We start from the raw sequence: 25506 nt of genomic DNA, 5'->3' as shown, positions 1-25506 counted from the left end.
AGTAATCATACACAAGAACACAAATATTTACATGGAAAACGTTTTCTCCTTGAAGGGAAAAACCATGGGACAAACTCCGAATCAATTCACTATTATCAAATCAATTACAATAATTTTCAAGTTTATGCCTAACTTGAGATTCACCAAATACAATAATAAATCCACTACTGTATCTCTCACAGCTAAAGAAAAACTCTTTGTTTTCTTTACTCTCACACACACTAATTATTTCTCTCAAACACGGTAACACTTTGCTCTATCCTCTCTATTTTATTCTCTCCACTCACAGCTCTCTTTTTGCTACTCTCTCTTTTCTCTTGTGCAGCTTCCTCTTTCTCTGTCTCTTCTATATGTGGCGCACTCACAAAAAACCACATATAAACCTTGTTTATATATATTAACCTAACCAACCATTTACTCCCACAATCACACAGATTAAAACTCACATACAAACTCTTATTTGTAATAGGATTAGTGTCCATCGATCACGTGGTTCTCTTGCCATCAAATATACAATAGTGGGCTGGATATGCACCCAACAATCAACTATATTTGTAACTAAATATAGTTGTTGAAAACATTGAACGATTTTCTATTTAGGATTCTATAAAGCAAAAAAAAAAATTGGAATAAATGTGGAGCGACTCAACCTTGAATATATTATTATTATTATTATTATTATTTTTTTTTTTTGAGAAGAGACCTTTGAATGATTTTAATAACAAAAATTGCAGAAAGTATTAGTTATATATGTAACTAAATATAGTTTTTGAAAACATGGAACGACTTTCCTTTTAGGGTTCTCAAAGACTATTGGAATAAATTAAAATGTGTAGCGACTCGACCTTTAATGATTTGAATAACGAAAACTAAAGGAAGTACGATGTTGTAATTAATTTGTGTCAAATTAGCGATAAAGGCTTTAAAAAAGCGACAGGATTAGCCCTTTAATGTATTCCACATTGGAGCCACTCTTGTCCATAAAGCAAGAAATCATAGAAATAAATATTATGGTGAATTGCAAAATACATCCCTAAAGTTTGGGGGTGTTTGGATTTAATACCTCCAAATTCTGAAACTTCAAAGTGTAAAATCTAAACACTCCCAAACTTTAGGGGTGTAATTTGCGATTTACCCGAAAGATGAAATCATATTTTAATCATAAAAGGTAATTAACAATGAACACAATAAGCTTTTGTAAATAATGTGCCGAAATAATTAATTATATGTACAAAAACATTTAATAATGATAATAAAAGTAAAAAATTTACTTTATGATACTAAGAGACTCTTTTTTTATTTATTTATTTTTTTTAGAAACAACACTGTAATTTTATTCAAACAGAAGCCAAATTAGCTTAAATTGAAAAAAGATGTGGAGGAACATCCTCCATCCACACCGAATACTCGCTAGCATGTCTTGCATATCTAGCAATGTTGTGAGCTGCACTATTCTTTTGTCTCAGTACATGACTAAATTTGATATATGTAAAATCCTTAGCAAGCTCCTTTGCTTCATGAATCTGAGGTACAAAAAACATATGATCAAACTGTAACCTTCATTTTATTTTTTATAGCCTTGCTTCATCCGTCTATGTCTCAGCAATAAACACAATAGAGGGATCTTTTGCCCAGGTTAAATGCACATGCCTGCTTTTCTCTTATTTTCCAGGTCAATGGTGTCTGCGGCTCCATTAGGGTTACTTTGGCACATAATTCTCTTCCAAGACCTAATGTTTGTTGGGTGCACATTAATCTCAGCCGTTGGTATGTTTTGCTCATCACATAAGTTAGAGATCACGTGATTAGTTTGATGAGAGGCGGCTAGGGTTGAAACCAATGCCATGATATTCTTCTCCAAGATTAACAAATTGGTGTTAATTGCAATCAAGTTGGCTTCGTTAGTGCCCCTCATTTAATGCACCCTTCAGACTCCTATCCATTGCCAAAGCTGAGCTGGAATGGTTAAATTCCGTTTCAAATTCAACAATTTGAGGACAGCTACCCAAGTTAAAACTCTTTCTGTTAACCTTAATTGCTTCCTGGTGTGTCGGCATTGAATGACTTTCCCTCATAATTTCCACCGAATTAATTTCACTCCTTAAAACCCATTGAGCATTTAATTTCATAACTATCTCCTGAGTCCACCTGTCATTCCTCCCCTCCTCTTCCCTGATCGGTTCAGTTTCCATCGGAGACGAGTTGCCTGGATTCTGATGAACCACATTCGGACTACGACCATTGCCCCTGCTTTGTGCCTTCGCCCTTCCTCCTTTACTCTCGTAGTACCCTAGGACGTAAATAACATCCTTCCCCACCAAAGTATAAGGCGGTGCTCTTAATGAACGACCAAACTGCTATTTATCCAAAGTTAGCGTACCATTACTTTGGATCCATAGGTCGCAATCCCTATCGTCGTGAGTCAAACACCTACACCAATAACACAAGCTAGGTAAACACTCATATTTGAACTTGACCCATTGTTTCTCACCGCTAGGTAGAGGTATGACCCTGCCTCTGCACAAAGGAAGGGTAATATCAATTGTTACCCTTACTCGGAAGAAACTATGCTCCATCCTCATCCACCGCTCCATTGTATTTTTGAATGTCGCCCACAGTATCACACAAACTTTTTGCCACTCTCCTAGTCTGAAAGCTAGTAGGAATGTCGTGGACTTGCACCCAAAATGGAATCTTCTTAAACTCTAGCTCTTGTACTGGGGTATCTCCTATATACCTTTGCATGACTATCAAATGCTTATCAAAACTCCATGGTTGGCCTTTTAGGATCCTATCCACATCCGAGAGATTATCAAACACAAACAGCACTATGTTGTTGCCTTGGTTCCTGATTCTGAATCCATTAGTCATCCTCCACAATTGCCTGAAGGTTCGAGCTACCCCCTCCATTTGGAGAAAGTGTGTAGTAAAGAAATTTGCAGCAATTAAAAATTCACCCCTCCGATGGTCTTCTAGAAGAATGAAGTCATTCCATTCTTTTTCCAATAATGATAGATTGTTCTAGCTCCTAGTGATCAATTGTTCCATTGTCCCCTACTAATTCTCAATGAAGATTTCCAATTTCCAAGGAGAGAAAAGAGAACTGTTTCCCGTACCCCACGAAAAAATTACTACTAGCTCGAGGAGTATTCTTGATACTCTTTGAGAACAGATTAAACAAACAAAAATCTCCTTCGAAGAAGGGACTAAACTTCTATAGCCTAAGTGAAGCAGGAGGCCCTACTTTCTTAGCGACTGAGAAACGCTCTCATCTGCGGAGACTTTTTTGAATGTTAAAGTTTGAACAGTGAAAAACAAACACCTTTGTTAGATGAGAGACACTCTCATCTAAGAGACTTTGGTCGTCAAGAATCTTTTCAAAAAGATTTGAGAAGTGATGAAATTATTTTTTTTTATTAATTGGGATTTTTTTTTTTTGAAAAAAAAAAAAATTGTGATCTACATTTAGAATGATTATAGTTACTGAGTTATAATATTGTAAATAGATTATGTGTGCAATTTAAACGTGCCTGCTTTATAACTTAAATCCCATATGGTTTTTTTTTTTTTTTTTTTCAATTTGCTCATAACATAAAAAAGTGAAAGTTTCAATCACTTTAATACTAAAAATGCAAGAACCTAAAATTATTTTTTTACATTCTTGATTGTGTGTTATTAATTTGTTTTTTCTATTTCTTCTAATTTTTTTTTTTGTTTGGTTGCAAAAATAATTAAGTTGGAGCAAGAATACCATATTTCAAATCAATTGTTTCTCATATAAATCTTATAAAAAAATAATATAAATTTTCATTATACTTAAATAATTAATGCATCACTTAAAATAACTAATATAACAAAATAAATGTGTTTATCCTATTAATAATCTTTTTAATTACATATAATAAATACTATAATGTTGGTTCCATATATATATATATATATATAAAAGAAGTTAGGAAATCTAAATTGTTAAGATTATTTTAGTGAATACACAAATATTTTTTTTAAAAATTAAATTTTAGATGGCTTTTAAGTCAATTGTTGTCAAATCAACTAATATGTGGTTTGGATAACTGAAACGCAACGCGTTTTACGTCTGCATTTTTTTTTTTTTTTTTTTNTTAGCGACTGAGAAACGCTCTCATCTGCGGAGACTTTTTTGAATGTTAAAGTTTGAACAGTGAAAAACAAACACCTTTGTTAGATGAGAGACACTCTCATCTAAGAGACTTTGGTCGTCAAGAATCTTTTCAAAAAGATTTGAGAAGTGATGAAATTATTTTTTTTTATTAATTGGGATTTTTTTTTTTTGAAAAAAAAAAAAATTGTGATCTACATTTAGAATGATTATAGTTACTGAGTTATAATATTGTAAATAGATTATGTGTGCAATTTAAACGTGCCTGCTTTATAACTTAAATCCCATATGGTTTTTTTTTTTTTTTTTTTCAATTTGCTCATAACATAAAAAAGTGAAAGTTTCAATCACTTTAACTAATCAATTTATATTCTAAACCTTCAAATTAAACTCATTGTTTTCTCTGCTAAGGAAAAACCGTAGGTCATCACATTTCACAGATCTTCCTTTTTTTTTTTTCCTTTTTTTTCTTTTTTTCTTTTTTTGGTTGGGTAAACATTCAAAGGGATGTGTGTGGTATGGGCTAATTCATTTTTTATTATATATTATTAAACTTTCTGTAGTGGCACTATTTTGTGCTAAAGCACACATATAGTAATGATAAAATGGTTTTATAAGAATCAAGATTCTCTAAAATTCTTAGAAAATCTCTACCGTATAGAGTTATCCTTATCTTTCTAACCATTTTTGGATCCAAGTTTCAACCCCTCTACCTCATTTTCAACTTGTCATTACTAGAATCCTTACCTTTCAACCCTACCCTAAACCCTCCGTCCTCATCCTACAACTAGGAACCAAAGTTGGTGATTGCCATCCCTGGCCTAAACCCTCCTCCTCATCCTCCAACTAGGAACCAAAGTTGGTGGTTGCCAATATAGTAAGAGCAATCTCAAAATTGTGTGTAGCAAATGACTCTTTTAGCAATTTCTATTATCTGGTATGCGTCAGCCTTTAATCTTCTTCTTCTCACTTTTTTTTTTTTTTTAAATCTCTTTTTTAGTAAATTTATTATAATAAATACTATAATGTTGGTTCCATATATATATATATATATATAAAAGAAGTTAGGAAATCTAAATTGTTAAGATTATTTTAGTGAATACACAAATATTTTTTTTAAAAATTAAATTTTAGATGGCTTTTAAGTCAATTGTTGTCAAATCAACTAATATGTGGTTTGGATAACTGAAACGCAACGCGTTTTACGTCTGCATTTTTTTTTTTTTTTTTTTATAAATACTAGAGCCTAGTGCACTGTTCATGTCCCATGAACAGTGCACCAAGGCATATGAACAGTAAAAAAAGTTAATAGTAAATTTTTTAATTATTTTTTTATCGTTTTCGGTTTTCTTTCTTTTTTTTTTTTTTTTTAGAATCATTTTCAATTTTCAATTTTCAGCAAAATAGGCAATATCCAAACAGACCTTAAATATGAGGAAGAATGTTATATTTTAAATGATGATAATTATTATTATTATTATTCCAAATAAAAATTGTTCCTTATATAGAATTTATTAAAAAGAAACATTTAAATTCCTTTAATACAAATAATTAATGCACAATAATAGATAATTAATATATGCATTTACTCTATTGGCTAATTCAATGAATAAATATTTTGATATAAATGCAAGTGAAAGTCTAAATAAAGAGAATATCAAAAAATGTCTCATATAGCAGAAGCCCATGCTTTCTCACATGAAGTATACATACATACATACATATATTTACTTACTTACTTATATATGTGTGTGTATTGATTGATTAGTGTTGATCTATGAAATTTAGTAATTAAGCCTCATGATGAGGAAGTCTAATTAAGATGTACATGTTTTCTTTACAGCAGAGGTCACAAAGCAATAGTTTGTGGCTTAAAAGCCCGAACAGAGAAGAGAACACATGCCACTGCATTTATTAGAATAAATTCTTTACTAAAATATTACACACAAACAATTGGTTTACCTAGAATTTCGAAAGGACTAGCACACACAATCTAAGAAGGTTATGAAAAAACCCACATGAGCTATATCATATTGTGTTGAATAAGAAAACAAATAACAAAATCTAAAATCTAAAACTCATAAACTGTAGTATCATTATGTTTTGTCTAAAACTAATGTATACAGTGTTCTAAATATTTTAGAGGAGAAAATTTATAAAAAGAAAATCCATTTATATGCATGAACCAAAAGAAAATTTATCAAAAGAAGAGAGAAGAAAACGCACACCTTAGCATTCACAGAAGCTAGGAAGACCACAATATATACACCAAAATCGAAAGAAATTAAAAAACAAATGATTAAAAAAAAAAAAAAAGATAAATAGAATTCAAAGAATGAAATTGAAATAAGAGGATAGAAGAAAAGGATAGAATCAATAAATAGGAATATAAAAATCTGAAAAATAAAAAGCGAAAAATAGATGAAGACATTTCTTTTCAACGCAGAATCAACCAAATGGTGATGGCCTCATGGTGGTGCTTTGGTGGCCTTCCAATTTGTTTTTTCTCTCTATTGTTTAAAGTCAGTGGTGAGTTAGGAATAGTGATAAAGTTGGCGGCAAAGGAAAGAGAGTTGATAAAGGGGAGGAATTGTTTAAAAGAGAGGAGCTTGAGACTCTATTTAGTTCACCCATAGAAGTGTGCACATGAGATGTTCTTGATTAGGTGAATGAGAGTCATTATCATGGTCCTCTTGGCTTCCATATTAGGTGTTATTGGATGGGAAAAACATTTAAAAATTTAGATGAAACACATGGTGTAAAATGGGCATTCAATTTACAATTTAATTAGATTGATTTTCTCTTAACTTTGGCTATATATTTATATATAATCTGTAAATAACTATTGTTAATGAAAACATGGACCAAATTTCCTTTTACAAATCACCAATAAAATTGAAGTGAAGTAGGAAATCAATTGGAATGAAAGTATTAGCTATATTTGTAGCAAAATATAGTTTCTTTTTTTCTTTTTCTTTTTTTGAGAATCAAGTTGGCATGGTTTTATTTAGTTACTAGAAAATCATAAACAATATTAAATATATCTAGAGGAACAAATTTCATCAAAACTAAAAAAGGGAAAAGAAGACTAGTTTTTCAGGCTAAGACATGGGCTACAGCATTGCCTTATCTCCTAGTATGAGAGAAGGAATGGTTCATCGCTAACGAACCGCAATAGACTCAATGTCTTTAACAAGATATCTAACAGATGAAAGAGGAGAAACAACATAATTAAGGGTATTAATAGCAATCTCTAAATCACACTCAAATATGGAATAGTGAATACCTAGCTCAAGCACAAATTGAACAGCCCTATGAGCCACTAGCATCTCCAACACTACTATTGACACAGACAATGGAATTTTCTCAAACATGGCAGCCAACACTGCTAAAAACATTGAACGACTTTTTATTTAGGATTCTCCGAGGAAAAAAAATTGTAATAAATGTGGAGTGACTCAACCTCAAATATATATATATATATATATTGGAGAAAAGACCTTGAATGATTTTTTTTTTTTTTTAAAGAAAGTTTCAACTTATGATGTCCACTCCTGATGATAACTCATTATCATGAAATCAAGAATAATTTTAATAACAAAAATTACCAAAAGTATTAGCTATATTTGTAAAAATATATATAGTTGTTGAAAACATGGAACGACTTTCCTTTTAGGGTTCTCGAAGAAAATTGGAATAAAATCACATTTGTAGCGACTCGACCTTGAATGATCTGAACAATAAAATCTAAAGAAAATGGGATGTTGTAATTAATTTGTATCAAATTACAAATAGAGTATTTAAATATCTTATAGGGTTACCCCTTAAATGTATTCCACCTTGGAGCCACAGCTGGCCGTAAAGCACAAAATTATAGAAACAAATATTCAACCATAATTTAATTATAAAAGGTTTATGTTTTTTGAGAAATAAGGGAATTTAGAAATTTTCGAGGATCTCGTAGATATCATAATAATTTAGGAACCATTAAAACAATCTCTTAAAGTGAACACAATGAGCTTTGTAAATAATTTGCCAAAATTATTAATTATATTTGTAACTAAATATTGTTGTTGAAAACATGGAGGGAATTAATTTCCTTCTACGTATCACCATAAAAGTTGGAGTGAAATATATATATGAAACTAATTGGAATGAAATATAGAGCCTACTAATATTCTAGAATTTTGTTTTTGGTTAAACTCCTTCAATCATGAATTAAGCCTACTAATTTATAGTACACACTTCATCATTATGAAAATTTTATGTAAGAAAAAACAAAAAAATTTGAAATGTATGTCAGACTGTTCACTTGGCACCATTCACAATACTCGTTTGTTATACTATAATGATTAAGATTCCATACTTAGGCCAGAATTCAGTTTCAAAAAATCATTTCACCCATCCTGAACGTTCAAATTAAGAATAAGCTACAGCTATCATATTAATGCAGTGTCTGAATTACTATTGGAAGAGTTGCTTAATGGAGATAAGCATGAATACTAGAAGGACATACCTAGTTTGGGCCACGAATAACATCTTACGAGGCTATGTGAATTGACCAAATTACCCAATGGGGCCTTTAGTATGAACCCTGGTTTTTGAACAATACGAGGCTAAGTTTGTATATTTATATTCTACAATGAGATATGTCTACCATTTAACTCGATAAGAGTGGTGCAAGAATGTGGTGGTAATATTTGGTAATGTTACTGTATCTTCTTTTTATAAATATAGGCCCACGCAAGCCGATCTTGGTCTCACAGGCCAATTACTCAGACATCTTATTAGGGTTAGTATATGAGTAAGAACTCCATTTCTTTTATAAGGTTTCATTCCCTTTCTCATAATGCTTACTTGCATTTTCCTTTTGTAGGCACAATAGCATTCAAATATGGAGCAGAACCCAATTAGTGGTGTTGGCCTGGGAGTGCAACCATGGCCTAAAAGGCCCTCCATTATGATCCCTCCTCTATCAAATTGTCCTGAAGGTGCTGAATCTTCATTTCAAATGTGTAAAAAACCATTCCTCATGAACCATGGCAACAGTGGGATTGGTAGCAGCGTGACCAAGACCTATTTTCAGTCATCTGGTGCCAAATCCACTCCTCCAATGGCAAAAGATGATAGTACTCATGACAAACAGACCCAGAACCCACCTCCACAATCCCTTGGTGGTGTTGCTTCGGGTTCTAGTGCAGATGAAAATGGCTCTGTCCAAGCTGAGATTGTGGGTGGTGTCCAAGTCAGATTGGGTAGAAACATAGATCCAAACATTGACCCCAAAAAGCTCAAGCGGTGAATCCATCTCCCTATATCTTTCTTTTTTTCCAATACTGCTTTATTGTCTTTTCTGGAGCCAATCTTTTTTCTTTTTCTTTTTTTCTTTTTTTTTTTTTTTTACATGAGTTTGTTTTGTAGGATTATCTCAAACCGAGTTTCTGCACAGAAATCTAGAATAAAGAAGATTCAGTACGTTACTGATTTGGAACGGAGATTGAAAGCTTTAGAGGTAACCATGATCACTCTTTCAGAAATTATACCACTAATCTTTCCTTGATGTTGACCAATTTAGAGCCAAGTTATTGTGTCTAACCACGCATATATTCAATTCATCGAATATTTATTCTTTTGTTCTTTGAATTTGCAGTCTCAAATCGCACTGCTATCTCCCCAAGTTGAAATTTACAAAAACCAGCAACGTTTGTTACAACTGGAGCAAAAAAGCTTGAACCAAAAGATGAACACTGTCAACAACAAAAAAATTCTCAGAGATGGTGTCTAAACTTAACTTCTATCTTTGTCTTCTTATATCTGTATCTTCCCATGATTGTATTATTAATTAAATTTCTCTTTCAGTTGAAATTGAAGAGAACAAAGAAGAAGTGCAAAAGATGAGGCAACTGCTTTTGCAGCTGCAACAGCAGCAAATGCATGCACAGGCAAGGATATTTAATTGGGGAACTGGAATGGAGCAGATGGAATATCCAAATTTCAATCAATCTAGCGTGGGACCTATGGTTTCTGTCAACTTAAACCAAGGTAAAACGAATTCTAACCTAGATAACAAGGAAGTTATAATGTGAAGATTTGACACTAAATCAACTATCCAAAAAAAAAAAAAATTAATAATAATAATAAAGACACTAGATTGTCATAGTTATATTTTTTTGTTTATGGTTTCTAGTCTCTATAAGGGTCTGTTTGGTAATGTTGTTCTAGTAACGTTGTTTAACTATTGTGGAAATATGTATGGATGAAAAAGTGTTGTGAAAATATGTACTATATTGTTTAAATAACAAAAAATATTGTTTAAACAATACAACCAAACAGGCCCTAAATATGCATGCATACAGTTATTTTTAATACAAATCCTCTGTATCATTTTTTGTATTCCACTTTATATTCCACTAATCACAATTTTTCATGTATTTGTTTAAATTTCTTTATAAAATATCCAAAGTTTAAAGTGGAAGAAAATAAACTTGTGATAAGTTGTAATTGATGGAACACAAAGTGGAATACAAAATGTGGTATAGAGATTTTTTTTTTTTTTAATTAAAAAAAAAAAAAAACATACTTCCTATTTTTGCTTATCAAAACCTAGAAACACATATACGCAATTAATATAATTTTTCCACCCTAATAATTGTACATCTATCCTAAAAAAATGTAAATCTGAAGTGTATTTCTTATTAAAATTGATAAATCAGCAACTTGAGTCCTAAGAGTAGTGTTACGTCTACAATATTTTCACAATAAAACGTAGGTGGCAAGTTGTTACGAGTTCTCATCTGTGCCTAAATCAATGACATATATCATTCTTTTATTTGACATTAACAACTTGCTACTTAAACTTTGCCATGAAAATGTTATGAATCTAACTTTATTAGACTCCTAAAATGTGCATAATAATTACTAATAACATTTGAAATGTTAGAGGTTGCTTTGGAAAGGAAATAAGACTAACAACATGTTATTTTTGAAAGGATGGGATTTAGCTCCAAATAGGTTTGAACTATATCATTCAATCCACTAAATAGGGTTTTATAAAACTATCTATGTGTATTATTTAAACAATTCACATGACTCATCAAAAAATCAAATAATTAAAACTACACAATGATGATCTTTTCAATCATTACATAGTGAATAAAAAGAAGATAACTCCAAACTGATTTGGAACAAAAACTTTCCTTTAAAAAAAATGCTTTCCATTTGAAATGGATATATTTCATGGTTTAGAATAATTTAAAAAAAAAATGCTCTATTTAATTAATGTATTTTTTGATATAACATCGCTTAAAAATTTTAAATGATGTAAAACATGGAATGGTTTTTTTGTAGCCCTAAATGGAGAAAACACAGCAGAAGTGCATAGGCTGAAGCAACTGAATTTGACACAACAACTCGAACAACAGCATGAACAGGCTTGGATGCCAAGTTGGGAACTTGCATTGGGCCAGATGGTGAACCCAAGCTTAAATCAATCTGAGACTCAGCAGAAAGCAAACGTGGGTGTAATGGACCCAATGCTGAATTACAGCACGTTCAACTCAGATCCTCGCAATTTCTTTGTGTGAACCTCTAAATCATCTGCATGTTCCTCTTCATTGGATCTCCTTGTTGTTTTCTTTTCGTTTATCTCTGTTGTAAGGTTAATATTGCATGTTCTTCTAAGACTTTTGAGGGCTTGCTGTAAATTATTATTATTATTATTATTTTAATTTGAAGGCTTGCTGTAATTAATTATGAACTTCGGTTTATGTTTGTGTGTAACCTTTTGTGGAAAGGGACAGTCTAGCAGTTATTTTGCTTTCTCGGCTTGAGTTTATTAAGTGTGATTTTTTAGTGTACTTATGATTTTTTTTTTTTTTTCTGTTTTCTAATCTAATTTCTTATGTATAATTTTTTAAATCCTCAAATTTTTAAGATGCAATAATGTTTATAAATATTTAAACAAATAAGTAAATCCAAAAATATTTGTGATCCTATATCATTTTCATTATTTCTTTATTGACCTACTAAGTAAATTCAAATAGTGTACACACACACACACATATATATATATATATTGAAAGTTCACTTGGTGTGTAAAACACCGGTAAATGTTTAGACCCCTAATTTCAAAATTTTCAATACAAGCTTATATTCAAACAATGTGTGCGAAATGATAAATATAAGCTATACCCAAACAATTAAACTACTTTAAGCCATAATTTAATCACAACACAACAGTAATTAAAAGCAAAGAGTAAGGGTTAGAGAAATGCAAACACAAGATAACACCAGCACATGTTATCGAAGAAGAAACCGAAAAACTCGATGAAAAACCTCACCGCCGCCCTCCAAGCAGTAAAATGATCCGCTAGAAAATTAGTTAGGATACATGAATAGTAATAGACCCTCCAAACCTAATCTATCTGATGCACTTAACCCTTCCAAACTTTTTGTTCCAATAGGGTTAAGCCTAACCTTGTCTTTTCTGGCTTACCGGATCCCGCAATAAGCCCATTGCATCAACCAAATGAATTAGTCCTCTCTAAACTGCTTCTTAAGCACCAAATAACCTTCTCACTAATATGAACATGGTGAGGTAAGGATTTGGCTAAAACTCCTCTCAAGAGTATGTCAATGGAAAGGGTGAGAGCAGAGGAATTTGAAGAGTCAAATGTGTTGTTCTCTGGGGTTCCTCTCTCAAAATTCTCTCTAGAAGCTCTTCACATTTCGCGGGTATAAAGATATTTATAGTAGGATATATGAGGAATGTGAAAAGTCATTTTTTTGCAAACTAGGAGGTTCTAGCAACTCACTCTCATGACTGGGACAAGTTGCGAGTTTCAGTCACGAAATAATTGACTGGCAAAACTGTTCTTTTTGTCCTGTAGTGCTCCAACTATCATGACCCTTCAACTTCCTGCGTGCTTCACACGTATGATACTTTGGCTAGTTATCAGTTGCAAGTCACTCACAAGTTCCAGTTGCGAGAATGCTCTTGATAGTACACACAATTAAATTCTTCACACTCTTTCACACACAACCCTTATATGATTTTCACCTAAAAACAGGGTATCTAATTGCTGAATTATAAGCAAATTTGGTACAAAATAAAGCCAACACATGGTTGAATAAATTCAACCTTACATATATATATATATATATATCTTCACATGCATGTTTGTTAAATTTTATATCCTCAAAATCAAATCTTCACTACATGATTGAAGATAATGAGAATGCTATGGCCTGTTTGTGTGAATCTACCAATCTTTCTTAAATTTTGATCCTCTAAAATTCTTAGGGTACTCTATCACATAAATTTCTCTTAAATCTCAACATTTCATTTTAAAATAAATGGATAAGGTCATCCCATGTCATTAATTCATTAACAAGAACCTTAAAATATATGGATGTCATGTTAGTTTTAAGAAATGGATAAGGTCATCCCATGTTTTTAAATTTATTTTAGTTTTAAGAAATTAAACAACATGGATCTAAACCATAATTTCATATTCATGCCAACACCGATGAGACCGATGTCAACCCACTGTAAGCCATCTTCCTGATAATACATATGGAGAAAAGTTAAAAGCACAAGTCTCAAAGACCATTTTAGCAGTGGCAATCATATCCATTTTCTCCAACGTCCTTTTTACCTATCTTATTTTTAGTATTCTTGAAATATGATTTTCCCTCTTTGAACCTTTCATTCTACTGGTCATACAAAAAAGGAGAACCTTTCCCAACCGTGATAGCTCGAATCATTAGCATTGTTATTAAGATATGATCAGAAAAACAATTGATTTGGTGAATTGGGTGATGTGTTCTAGGATGAGCGGAGTCTTTTTTTTCTTTTTCTTTTTCTAAATGGAGATATTACTTTCAGCTATGGAAAGGCAATGAAATTTCATAGATCCTTCAACGTGGTACTCAAGCTCCTGGCAACCACTTGCCCCACTCTGGTGAAAGACTTCCTTAATTTCTGGTGCCAAAATTTCCCCACCCGGAAACAAGTCTAGTGCCATCAGGGTTGGCACAACGATGGTTGGGGTACAGATGTAGTTTTTTAATTTTTAAAATTAAAATTGTTAATTTGTTTAGACCCCTGAACACTTAGATTTTTTAACCTAATTGATTAATCAAGTTGTTAGCTAGATTTATTATGCAGATCTAAGTTAAACATAAACAATCATATCACATTTAATGGAATGATAAAGAAAATAAGCAATATGATGACCTAGGAAAACCAATGAAACCGTCCAGTTTCAAGGTAAAAAACCTTGAGGAGGATTTAACCTAAACAATCTTTAAAACAACAAATTCACTAAATAAAATGGAAGTTTTATAATAGATTTTTCCCTAAATCTAATGCTACCTCTTGTAGTACTTACTTAAGTGACCACAAGCAACTCTAAATCTACGGACTCTTCTATCTAAATTTGTTAAACACAAACACCCATGTTTGTGACTCTGAGATCCCACTCAAAACTTTGGACCATCAACAGTAGTTGATCTTGTATGCAGTAACTTATCTTCGCCGATTCTTGTATATGGATCTTCTTTCCAGTAGATGTTTGTTAAGAGAGCGTTGAGTACAAAAACCCTAAATCTACAATTGGAAGCACAAGATGCACTCTTCTTTCTCTGAAAAACCACACTTTAAAAACGTGATTTAAGGTTTCCTTTAAATATCAGGAGAATTAGATCTAAACTAATCACTTAATGGATTTAATGAGCTGTTAGGCTGAAATTAAAATTTGTAGAAACGCATCTCGATCGATCGAGCCTTCTTCTTGATCAGTTAAACCTAGCATCTTTAGAATTCTTGAACCTATAGCTTCCTTTTTCTTGTATTTTGACTTGCAACTCCTTAAGCATTGACTAATATATCCTATAGACTCTAAGATCTATATCTAAAGAAGTTTGTGTTTACGATTTGTCAATTGTTCTAATCTTCAAGAACCTAACAATCTACCCCTTTGGCAATCAATGACAAAACTTATATACAAAATGAAATACTCAAATACAAGAACAACCCTATTACAATAAAATGCTCAAATACATCACAAATTCAAATCTAATACTTCTAACGCAAAAGTTGCAAGAAAAGGCAGAAGGTCTTGATTGGAATGTACATGTCGTTCTTGAAACACTCAAAAGAGCTCATCAACGTTTGTGTGGAAATAAAGACAGATAAACAATATGAATCATAATAATAACAAATATGAAACCATAAGCAAACTAACTCTACTCCTAAGTCAGATACATCACAAATTTATTTTCTTCTTCTTTCAGAAACAATTTCATCTCCTGCTAATAAAAACAGTTAAAAACATTTTCCGAAATTCATCTCTTTCTCTCACTTTTTGTCACATATTGACAAAGATAACCCAATCAAAAGGTAGATAGTACATATACACAACAAATGTCAAGAGAAGATAGAGAATCAAGGAAAAACAAAAGAAAATAGAGGCAACTCCCCTATGAAGAGCAACAACTCCCCCTAAGAACAACATAGGTTTTTTTTTTTTTTTTTTTTTTTTTTTTTTTTTTTTTTATTATATATATATATATATATATATAGCTTTCTCCACCTATAAAATAGGGGGGGAAAAAAGTTTTGGGAAAACAGTTTTTGGAAAAATTTAAGAGGTTGGGAAAAAAACACAAACCAAACTTAAAAAAATAAGTTGAGGATACACATGAACACAAATATTCTCTCTTTCAATATATGCAAACTTGACACTATGTGACCCATAAACAGATATATGCAAATACTCCAGGCACAATTAGTTAAGACTATACAATATAGATCTTAATGATATAAAAATTAAGTATGCAAAGTGTTTTCATGTGTCAAGATGTTTTGAACTCAAATCAATTTCAAGAGTAGAGAAAATATTTACACATTTATTATCCATTATAATTCTTAAAATATATATGTATATATATATTTAATATTTTCAATAGTTCACATATCAAGAATAATAACATATACTAAAATTGTACAAAACTCAAAAATTAATCAATCAATTTCTAAATTAAGTTGAGTACCTAATTTAGCAAAGTATGTGCATGTTGTGTGTGAAACCAATCTATGAGAAATATGACTGCAAAAATGCAAGATAAATAAAGAAAACAATGCAATGCATGTGAATCCAAACACAAATAATGCATGAAAAGCCTGACTGGCCAAGAACCTAAAAACTGAAAATTTTTCAATTTCGATCAGTCGAACATCGATCAAGCATCAATCGACAAAGGCAGAGAGTTTTGAACATAAAAACTTACAGGTTTGATCGGTCAAAGTAGTTAAAAATTTTAAAACTTTAAAAATTGGAATTTTATGCAGTAAGACAACTTGAAAACAATTTTTATGAGATGTAATGCAAATGAATAAGATCCAGAAAAGTTTTATAAACACGATGCCTCTTAAATGTAAATATCAAAACCAATCAAGAAGTTAAAATCACATAATTAAAACGTCAAACACATTTATTTTTTAACTTTCAACCAAAAACAAAAAAACAAAAAAAAAAAAAAAAACAAAACAAAACAAAAAAAGAAAAAGAAAAAGAAAAAAATTGCACGTACACACCAAATTCTAAACAATTAAAGAAGGCTAGACTAAACAACACACATAATCTCATGTACAAGATTTAGCTAAGATTTGCATGTAATGTGTGCAACTAGTATGTGTACAAAGTACAAAAAAATTGATATGTAGGTAGTAATCAAACAAATTTTCTAAATTATCAATCACATTAGTTTGAAAGTGATTATCACATAAAGAGTTACATTATATAACTCTCACATCTTATAGAAAACACGCTTGCAATTATATAAAAATATTTTGATTCCTTTTGCTTTTTGCCATTTTTTTATTTTTTCTTTTTCTTTTTTTAGCACAATCAAAGATATCATACATTGACATATAGGAGATAGAAAAGAAAATACCCTTGTTATATTTTCTTAAAAAAAAATTTAAAAAACAACTCATTTTATCTTGTTGTGCAAGTGTTACATTTTTTTTTTAGCACGGCTTATATGATTTGTACACAGGTGTTCATGATTGGTGAGTAACAATGGTGAGATGGTAATTTATGTCATTCTCTTAGAATTTTCTAATCCTTATAATGAAAAGAATGTGACATCAAAATCAAAATCATTTGTTCAAAGACTATAAACAACTCACATAATTAAGCACTAAATACCAAAAACTAGCAAAGTGCAAAAAGTAGTTCATCAAAGCCAAATAAGGTACACAGTCATGAAATGCAAGTTTCATTAGCCAGCGTTAATTACACACTAAATGGTGTGCAATACAAAAATAAAAAATAAAAAATAAATAAAAAATATGTGCTTTTATATTATGACTAAAAATCAAAAAACACATTATGCTAAATAAATAAAATGCAAAAGCAATGCCTGACAACATGTAATGCAAAAACAGTGCTCAACTAAGATATAAAGGGTACACAAATAAGAAATTTCAATTCTTAATTAACCCTTAAGTACATGTACTGTTTAGTACATACTCATACAAAATCAGAAATAACACTTAAAACATGCCCAAATAAAACAACCAAAAACTAAAAGAAAACATGCCTAAATAATTGAAAGAATTAAATCAAGGACAAGTAAATAACACTCACCTTAGCGAATCTTTTCTCACTCATACAGCACGAGTCTTTGACTTTGTAGGTGAAGAACCATGAGAAGCAAAGTGTATTTGAGGGATTACAAACTTCTTCTGAGAGAAACAGATTTCCTGCAATTTTCCTTCAAAAGCCAACATGCTTAAATTTTTCAAAAGCATATGAAACAATTTATCAAGACTTATAGAAGAAGATATACCATCACATATCATAGACTGAAACACAAAATACTGAAATTTCAATTTATGACAGTTACAACAAATGTGACCAAGAACACCACAAAAGTAACAGACAAAAACAAATTCATGAACAGTTGTATTCCAAGAAGTAGATCTAGTCTCAAGTTTTGGTTTTTGCCTAAACAAAGAACATTTTGATCTAATGTGACCAACAACACCACAAAGGTGACAAGTAGGCACGAAAATAGATTTCTTTTATACTCTAGTAGTAGGTTTAGACACAGGTTTAAAAACTTCAGCATCTACATCAAAACTTTTATTTTTGTCTAACCTAGCAAAATAAATTTTTTCTTTATTATTCCTCTTAAATGGAGGAATATAAAATTTTTCATATTTTGGCTTAATGGAAACAAAAACAAATCTGTTATCAACAACAAGTTTGATATTAGACAAATTTTCAAGTTTAGCTCCAGACTCAACTAACTTTTGTTCCAAACTTTTCACCTTTTCATCTAGAGAAGAAAATTGATTTCTTAGAAATTCATTCTTTTTTATTCAGTACATCCAATCTCACAATCAATTCATCTTTTTCAAGATTAGCCAATTTTAACTCTTCATGGAATTTCTTAGCAATTTTCAAAGATTTGGATAATTTCCTACAGAGAGTTTCACAAGCATCAATGAAATCAATAGAAACATTAGTGTCATTTTTATTCAAATTATCACAGCCAAAAGCAGTAAGACACTTAAAATTATCCATGATAGCAAGGATCAAGGATCAACTCAAGGTAAAACTGTCTAATCAAGAGCTAATTTGCTCTGATACCACATGTTAATTTGTTTAGACCCCTGAACACTTAGATTGTTTAATCTAATTAATTAACTAAGTTGTTACTCAGGTTTTTTATGCAGATCTAGGTTAAACACAAACAATCATATCACATATAACAGAATAATAAAGAAAACAAGCAATATGATAACCTAGGAAAACCAATGAAATCGTCCAGTTTCAAGGTAAAAAACTTGGTGAGGATTTTGCCTAAACAATCCTCAAGACAACAAATTCACTAAATAGAATGGAAGTTTTACAGTAGATTTTTCCCTAAATCTAATGCTATCTCTTGTAGTACTTACTCACATGACTACACACAGCTCCGAATCCATAGACTCTTCTATCTAAATTTATTGAACATAAACACCCACGTTTGTGATTCTAAGATTCTACTCAAAACTTTAGACCATCAGCAGTATTTGATATTGTATGCAGCAACTGATCTCCACCAGTTCTTATATATGGATCTTCTTTCTAGTAGATGCTTGTTGAAAGAACTTTGTGTACAAAAACCCTACATCTACAATTGGAGGCACAAGATGCACTCTTCTCTCTCTAAAAAACCACAATTTAAAAACGTGTCTTAGGGTTTCCTTTAAATACTAGGAGAATTAAATATGAAACCCTAATCACTTAATGAGCTTAATGAGCCTTCTTCTCGATCAGTTGAACCTGGCATATTTCGAATTCCAGAACTTGCAAGTTCCTTTTTCTTGTACTCTAACTTACAGTACCTTGAGCATTATCTAATATACCCTATAGACTCTAAGATCTATATCTAGACAAATTTGTATTCACGATTTACTAATTGTTCTAACCTTTTAAAACCTAACAAAAATAAAATTAAAATCTGAGCTCTTCATTTTAATAGTTGACATGACATTTATTTTAAGGTTTTTGTTAATAGATTAATGACATGGTGTAATCTAAACCATTTATTTTAAAATGAAAGGTTAAGATTAAGAGAATTCTTTGTGGTAGAGTACCCTAAGAACTAGAGGACCTGAATCATATGATAAATATGTTAAATAGTAAGAATAAATATGATTAATACCACTTCAATTATATAATAAATGATTATTTAATTCATATTTTTGTGATCGGTGGCGCATTCATCTATGTAATATAATTTATAATATCTTAAAGTCCTAGTGTGATTGGATTCACTTTAATGACATAATAAATGAATATTTAATTTATATTTTTATGATTTGTGGCACATCAATTTATATAGTAGAATTTTTAGCTAGATTAACATAATAATTAACCAAAAAAAAAAAAAACACACACATTTTTATACTTACTATTTAAACTTTTAGTTTAAAAGATAAATATATGATAAAGGGTATAAGTATTTAAAAGATTAACATAATATCCTCTTGCTTCTAGCCATAAACTAAACTTCAATGCTGTGATGTTTTCGGATCCTCCTACCTCAGGCTGTGGGTGGGATGATTATTTGATCCTAAGCATTAAATAATGTTTCCATCTTAGCATGCATATTTACATTAGTTTGCCATCTTTAGAGCATTAGCATCGATTGTTCTAAAAATATGCTATTTTATTATTTTAGCATAACATTTTACAATACTTCCTACACCTCAACTTCTATTCTTCAATTTAACACATTAAAACAATATTAACTCAAAATTCAGCCCAAAACAAAACATGACCAAGCAGCAACCCAACGGGCAACGGCAAGATGAGCTAACAGCCACCAACCAACAACCACCGCCATAACCACCACAACCACAATATCCTCCAGAACCCAAAATACAAACTTGAAACAAACCTTACCAAATCCACAAACACCAATGGCAAGTCAACCGCCACTAACAATGACATCAATCGCCAAAAATCAACACCACAACCAGTGATAGGCCACAATTTGAATGACCCCTTGTGATTAATCCAAATTAATTAATTAACCAAAGTTGTTAATTAATCAATTAATCATGCAATTGCATGGAAGCACAAACAAATCACCAAAAACTAAATATGCAGCGGAAATTAAATGACACGGTGATTTGTTTACGAATGGGGAAAAACCTCGCGACAAAAACCCCACCGGGTGATTTTCAGGTCACCACTCCCGAAACTCCACTATTATTAAATCAAGCGGTTACAAGTAAAGGAATCCCAAGTACCTTACCAACCTACAGTTGAACCCTTACCCCAATACCCAATTGGACTTGATTTGTAGCGACAGTTCCCACCTTTGATGCACGGCTCCCAAGTACGTGACTAACCAATGCACGGATCCCAGTACGCGACTTCAGAACACCAACTTAAGGAAGAAAGGTTGGCTGCAAAGTTCTTCAGTTCATCCTACACAATGAAGATCAGGAAGATGCTTGGTCACAAAACCCTATGGTGCAAATACACAACAACTTCTTGAAGGAAGATGAACTAGGTCAAGAACTTCATCTTTTGATCACAATTTGCTTGAACAGAGATTGCTCAATAAATTTGCAACTTGTGTCACACTTGACGGCTCTTAAAACAATCCTTTTATATGTTTAGGGTTTGGAGAAAAGAAGGCCCAAAAACATATTCACGGATCCCAAGAAAATCAGATCATAAAATCTAAATTTTTAAATCTCGACAGATAGTAGGTGTCGAGGTAGCTATCGAGAAGGTGTCGAGATTTAATGAAATTGCATTTCAGCTTGCTTTTTCTTGGGCAGACTTGATGACTTCAACACTTGACCTTGAAACCTTGTTTCTTGAAATATTAAAAACATCTAGAACTATCCAATTACAAGTAGAGTGCGTTTTGTCAAAAGATTAGCCAATTTACATAAATAAGTGACATATGTTCTTAACAAATGAAAACACATATGTCCTAACAATCTCCCCCTTTGGCAATCCGTGACAAAACCACAACAAACAAATGAACATATGAGAGAAGTCATAAATCACTAAACTCATATTCACTTGTTGAATACAATAAAATCTATCCTAACACAAACTCTTGAAAAACTTTGCAAGAAGAGAGTTTATGGCAAGTAGACTTTGACAACCTGTATTTCTGAAACACTTTAAACAAAACTCATCAAGGCATCTTAAGAAAGAGGAATTGTGGTCTCAAGTCTAAGACTAGGAGAAGGAAGAAAGAGGCAAAAGAAGAGTCTAGAAAGTCAGTTCAGAGGAGTGAGAAAATTGAATAAAATAATTTTTTTTTTGGTATTTGTGTCCATAAGCTTCTACTAATAGAATCATACAAACACAAATACTAAATGCTTTTTGGCATTTGGCATATGTGAAGTAGAAACGTCTTTATGCTTAGCGGTGTGCTAAATGCTAAAAGTTTAGCATTTAAGATAGCTGATGATAGTGCTATTAAGTAACTTAATTAGCAAAGGAACCTATACCCCTATGGATAGTGAGTAGATTTTAAAGGATAAAATATCATTGAAAATTGTGCAAATTTTTATTTTATATATATATTATATATATTCCTTCTCTAGGACAAACTAGCATGCATACATATATATATATTATATATATCTTAAGATTTCATGCTACTCTCCTCATTATTATTATTATTATTATTATTATTATTATTATTCTTTTTTTGAGACAGAGAAAGAGAGTATGGGAAAAATAATTATTGTAATTTTTTTGTTTCTGATAACATTGCTTGTTTTGAGTAGTATATATGTGAAAGTTGAAGTTAGAAAAACTTTATTCGAAGTCGAAGGAAATTGAAGCTTTTTAGCAAGCCAGCAGTCAAGAGCATTGATGTATATTTTTTTATTAAACTTTCCACTATCCTCTTATTCAAATTAACACAGACACTCCAAAATTATTGGTGCGTCTATATTCAACACATCAAGGAAAAGTCCTACATGTGTGTTTTTATTGTGTTAGAAAGAAAAATAAATAAATTTTGATTTTGGATCTATCTCTAAAGCATAGTTGACATATCATATCATGTGTAAAAAATTTTGTATCGTAAGGGTATATTGGAAATGCTCATGAATTGTACGATGCAATGTTTGTGTATCATATGAATCGTATCATATCGTGAAATCATATGTATCATACAATACAAGACATATACTTTGAAATGATTTTTTGTTAAAATTTGTACTTTTATTTGAATCTTAAATATTTTTAGACTTGTTATTGACACAAAATTATTAGGTTACTGATGAACTCTGTTATACCAGTGGGCTGAAAGTCTCGGATGCTGATGATTTTGTGGTAAGTCCTGAGAAAATAAACACAGAATCAGAGGAGACCGGTGGAAGCCAGCCAAGAATCCTCCGATGGCAAAGTTAGTCTCTGTAATTCCAAAAAAGTTGAAAAAATCTGAATGACCTACCATCCTATTGGCGATCGTTTATATAGCATGTGGGTAGCGGTTACTTATTTGATAACTGTTCCTATTGTTGAGTAGTACAAAAGGTTCGGAGACAACTTCCATAACCGCCATGGAAGTTACATTATGGGTATACCTTTCACAACGGTTGGACTTGGCTTACAATGGTTCGTCTATTCTCACACCTAGCGAAAATATGCACGTTTAAGGCTCGAAGTGCTCAGGACACAACAACCTCGTCCATCCTTCAAGGACAGATGGACGAGGTCACCATGGACGAGCAAGGGGTACCTTCTCTTTGGACGACACTTATGGACGAGATGTGACACAGACTTCGGATTTTTATTACACCGTCAGTTACTTAATTTAGTACAATCAAAAACATGTCCATAAGTTTTTTGTTTTGTTTGGTTTTTTTTTTTTTTTTTCCTACAAAATTTAGCCTACACACTTACACTTCACTTTCATATTTACAATTTCTTTTATATACTATAAATAAGATATTAACTGATAATATAATTTTTTTTTTTCATTATTGTTATAAGTCTAAAAACTAGAATGCCAAGAAGAAATATATATATATATATATATATATTAATTATTAAAATAAAATAACAAGAAGAGATAATAAATGTTGATGATAAAGAAGAAAATTTCAATGAAGAAATAAGTTTACAAAATGATGAACATGATAATAACATTGACTTAAATGAGGTTGATTAGGCAAGATGATGAATATGATAAATAATTATATGAGACTATTTGTATATGAACTAATTGGACATTGTCATATAGTCCTTGAAATGCATTGAATGTGATTTATATGATTTAATTACAGAATATGTAAATCACAAGTTCCTTGTAAACTCAAAATGTAGTTCATAATCGGTGATGAAACTATGCGTTTCATATGTGAAGACTATAACATGTCAACTAAGATGGTTTCTCTTGATCATTGAAGTAGAGACTTCTAGTTGATGTGTTGATGTGTCTTATGTGTGTAAGACACATTGAACTGAACTGCTATGAGATTAATTATTCAACTAGCAATTGTTACATGAATAATAAATCTTACAACTTCTATTTTCATAGGCTCTTAATCCTGAGAGGATTGTGAACCCCCGATCATTAAATGTATACATCAGGTTTGAGATCTAATTTAATGGTCAAAACCTCAGTTTGTTGGGTAACCACACAGTGTTAGGGAATACATATTCTCAAGATGGAATTCATAATCTTTTTCTATAGATACACGAAATATCCATTTGTGATAAGTTTAATGGGAACTAGTTATTTAAGGTCGGTCATTTTAGTAAAGAGTTACTAAAATTTATATTTAATGAAATTAGATTTCATAAATATGAAAAACTAAAAGATTAAACTAAGGACTCAAGAAAGAAAATAGTTGTTTACAAAGTGACAATTTATTTTGACTTTATTCACTATGGATGTTTCATGCATGCAGGGGTCAAATGATATTATATCAGAGTCTTGGGATATAATTTATTAATAAGGCTTAGAATGCAATTTTATATCTATAGTGGTACTTGTTATATAATTATGGTAACTTTGGACTTGTCAAGAGTTGACAAATAAGCCTGAAGCCCATTGGAACTGGAAGCTTGTTTGTCCCTTCGATCCCATCTCAAACCACACACTAAAACTCAATTGGACTGGCCCAAAAGGCTAATCCAATTAGATAATCAGTTGTTTATTTAATAAGAGTTATTAAATAAAGCATCTACTTAAGCAATTAAAATTTACGTACGATTGAAAGAAGAGAAAATAGTTTTCTCTCATCTCTTGAAAACACTTTTCTAAAAGGCCAATCATCGTACTTAAGAACTGATTGAGGGATCACATATCTTGGACAATATGTGGAATTGGGATGAAGATTGAAGGTTATCTCAAGTCTTGTTTTTGAATTTTACTGCATAAAGTTACGTTTTCTATTCTTTGTTCTAGAATTCAAGGTTATATGTTATCTCTCGTGAATGAAGTAGATGCTTGTGTTGCTTCCGCTACTTGCTTTGTATGAGATGCAAAACTATGTTTTCCAACAATAAATACATGCTAGTTTGATTTATTTAGTTAACTTATTAAATATTATTATATAAGTGATAAATATATTAGTCATTAATTGAATATATTCAAAATTTATAATCAATATACCATTTATATATGTATATCTATAAATTTGTATAAATTTTATTAAATGTTTGTGAATCTTATGATGCACAATACAAAAAAAAATACAAAAAAATTGATTCACAATATGATTCACGATTTGACAACTATGCTCTAAAAGTTTCTCAAAAAAAAAAAAAAAAAAAAAAAAAAAAAAAAAAAAAAAAAAAAACAAAAAAAAAAAA

General features: G+C 31.1%; 1 protein-coding gene across 1 annotated transcript; it reads left to right on the top strand.

The window, feature by feature from the left end:
- The first annotated feature begins 9032 nt into the window (after positions 1 to 9032).
- LOC112008488 (bZIP transcription factor 18) lies at positions 9033 to 11721 on the top strand. The gene is made up of 5 exons (XM_024040816.2): positions 9033 to 9436; positions 9560 to 9650; positions 9789 to 9840; positions 9998 to 10180; positions 11486 to 11721. Exons 1-5 carry the CDS (start codon positions 9033 to 9035, stop codon positions 11719 to 11721), a joined length of 966 nt encoding a protein of 321 aa, XP_023896584.2.
- The last annotated feature ends 13785 nt before the right edge of the window (positions 11722 to 25506 follow it).

Source organism: Quercus suber, unplaced genomic scaffold (genome assembly GCF_002906115.3).
Source record: "Quercus suber isolate HL8 unplaced genomic scaffold, Cork oak 2.0 scaffold_248, whole genome shotgun sequence".
Taxonomy (NCBI): Eukaryota; Viridiplantae; Streptophyta; class Magnoliopsida; order Fagales; family Fagaceae; genus Quercus; species Quercus suber.
This window is presented reverse-complemented; position numbering and strand designations above follow the sequence as displayed.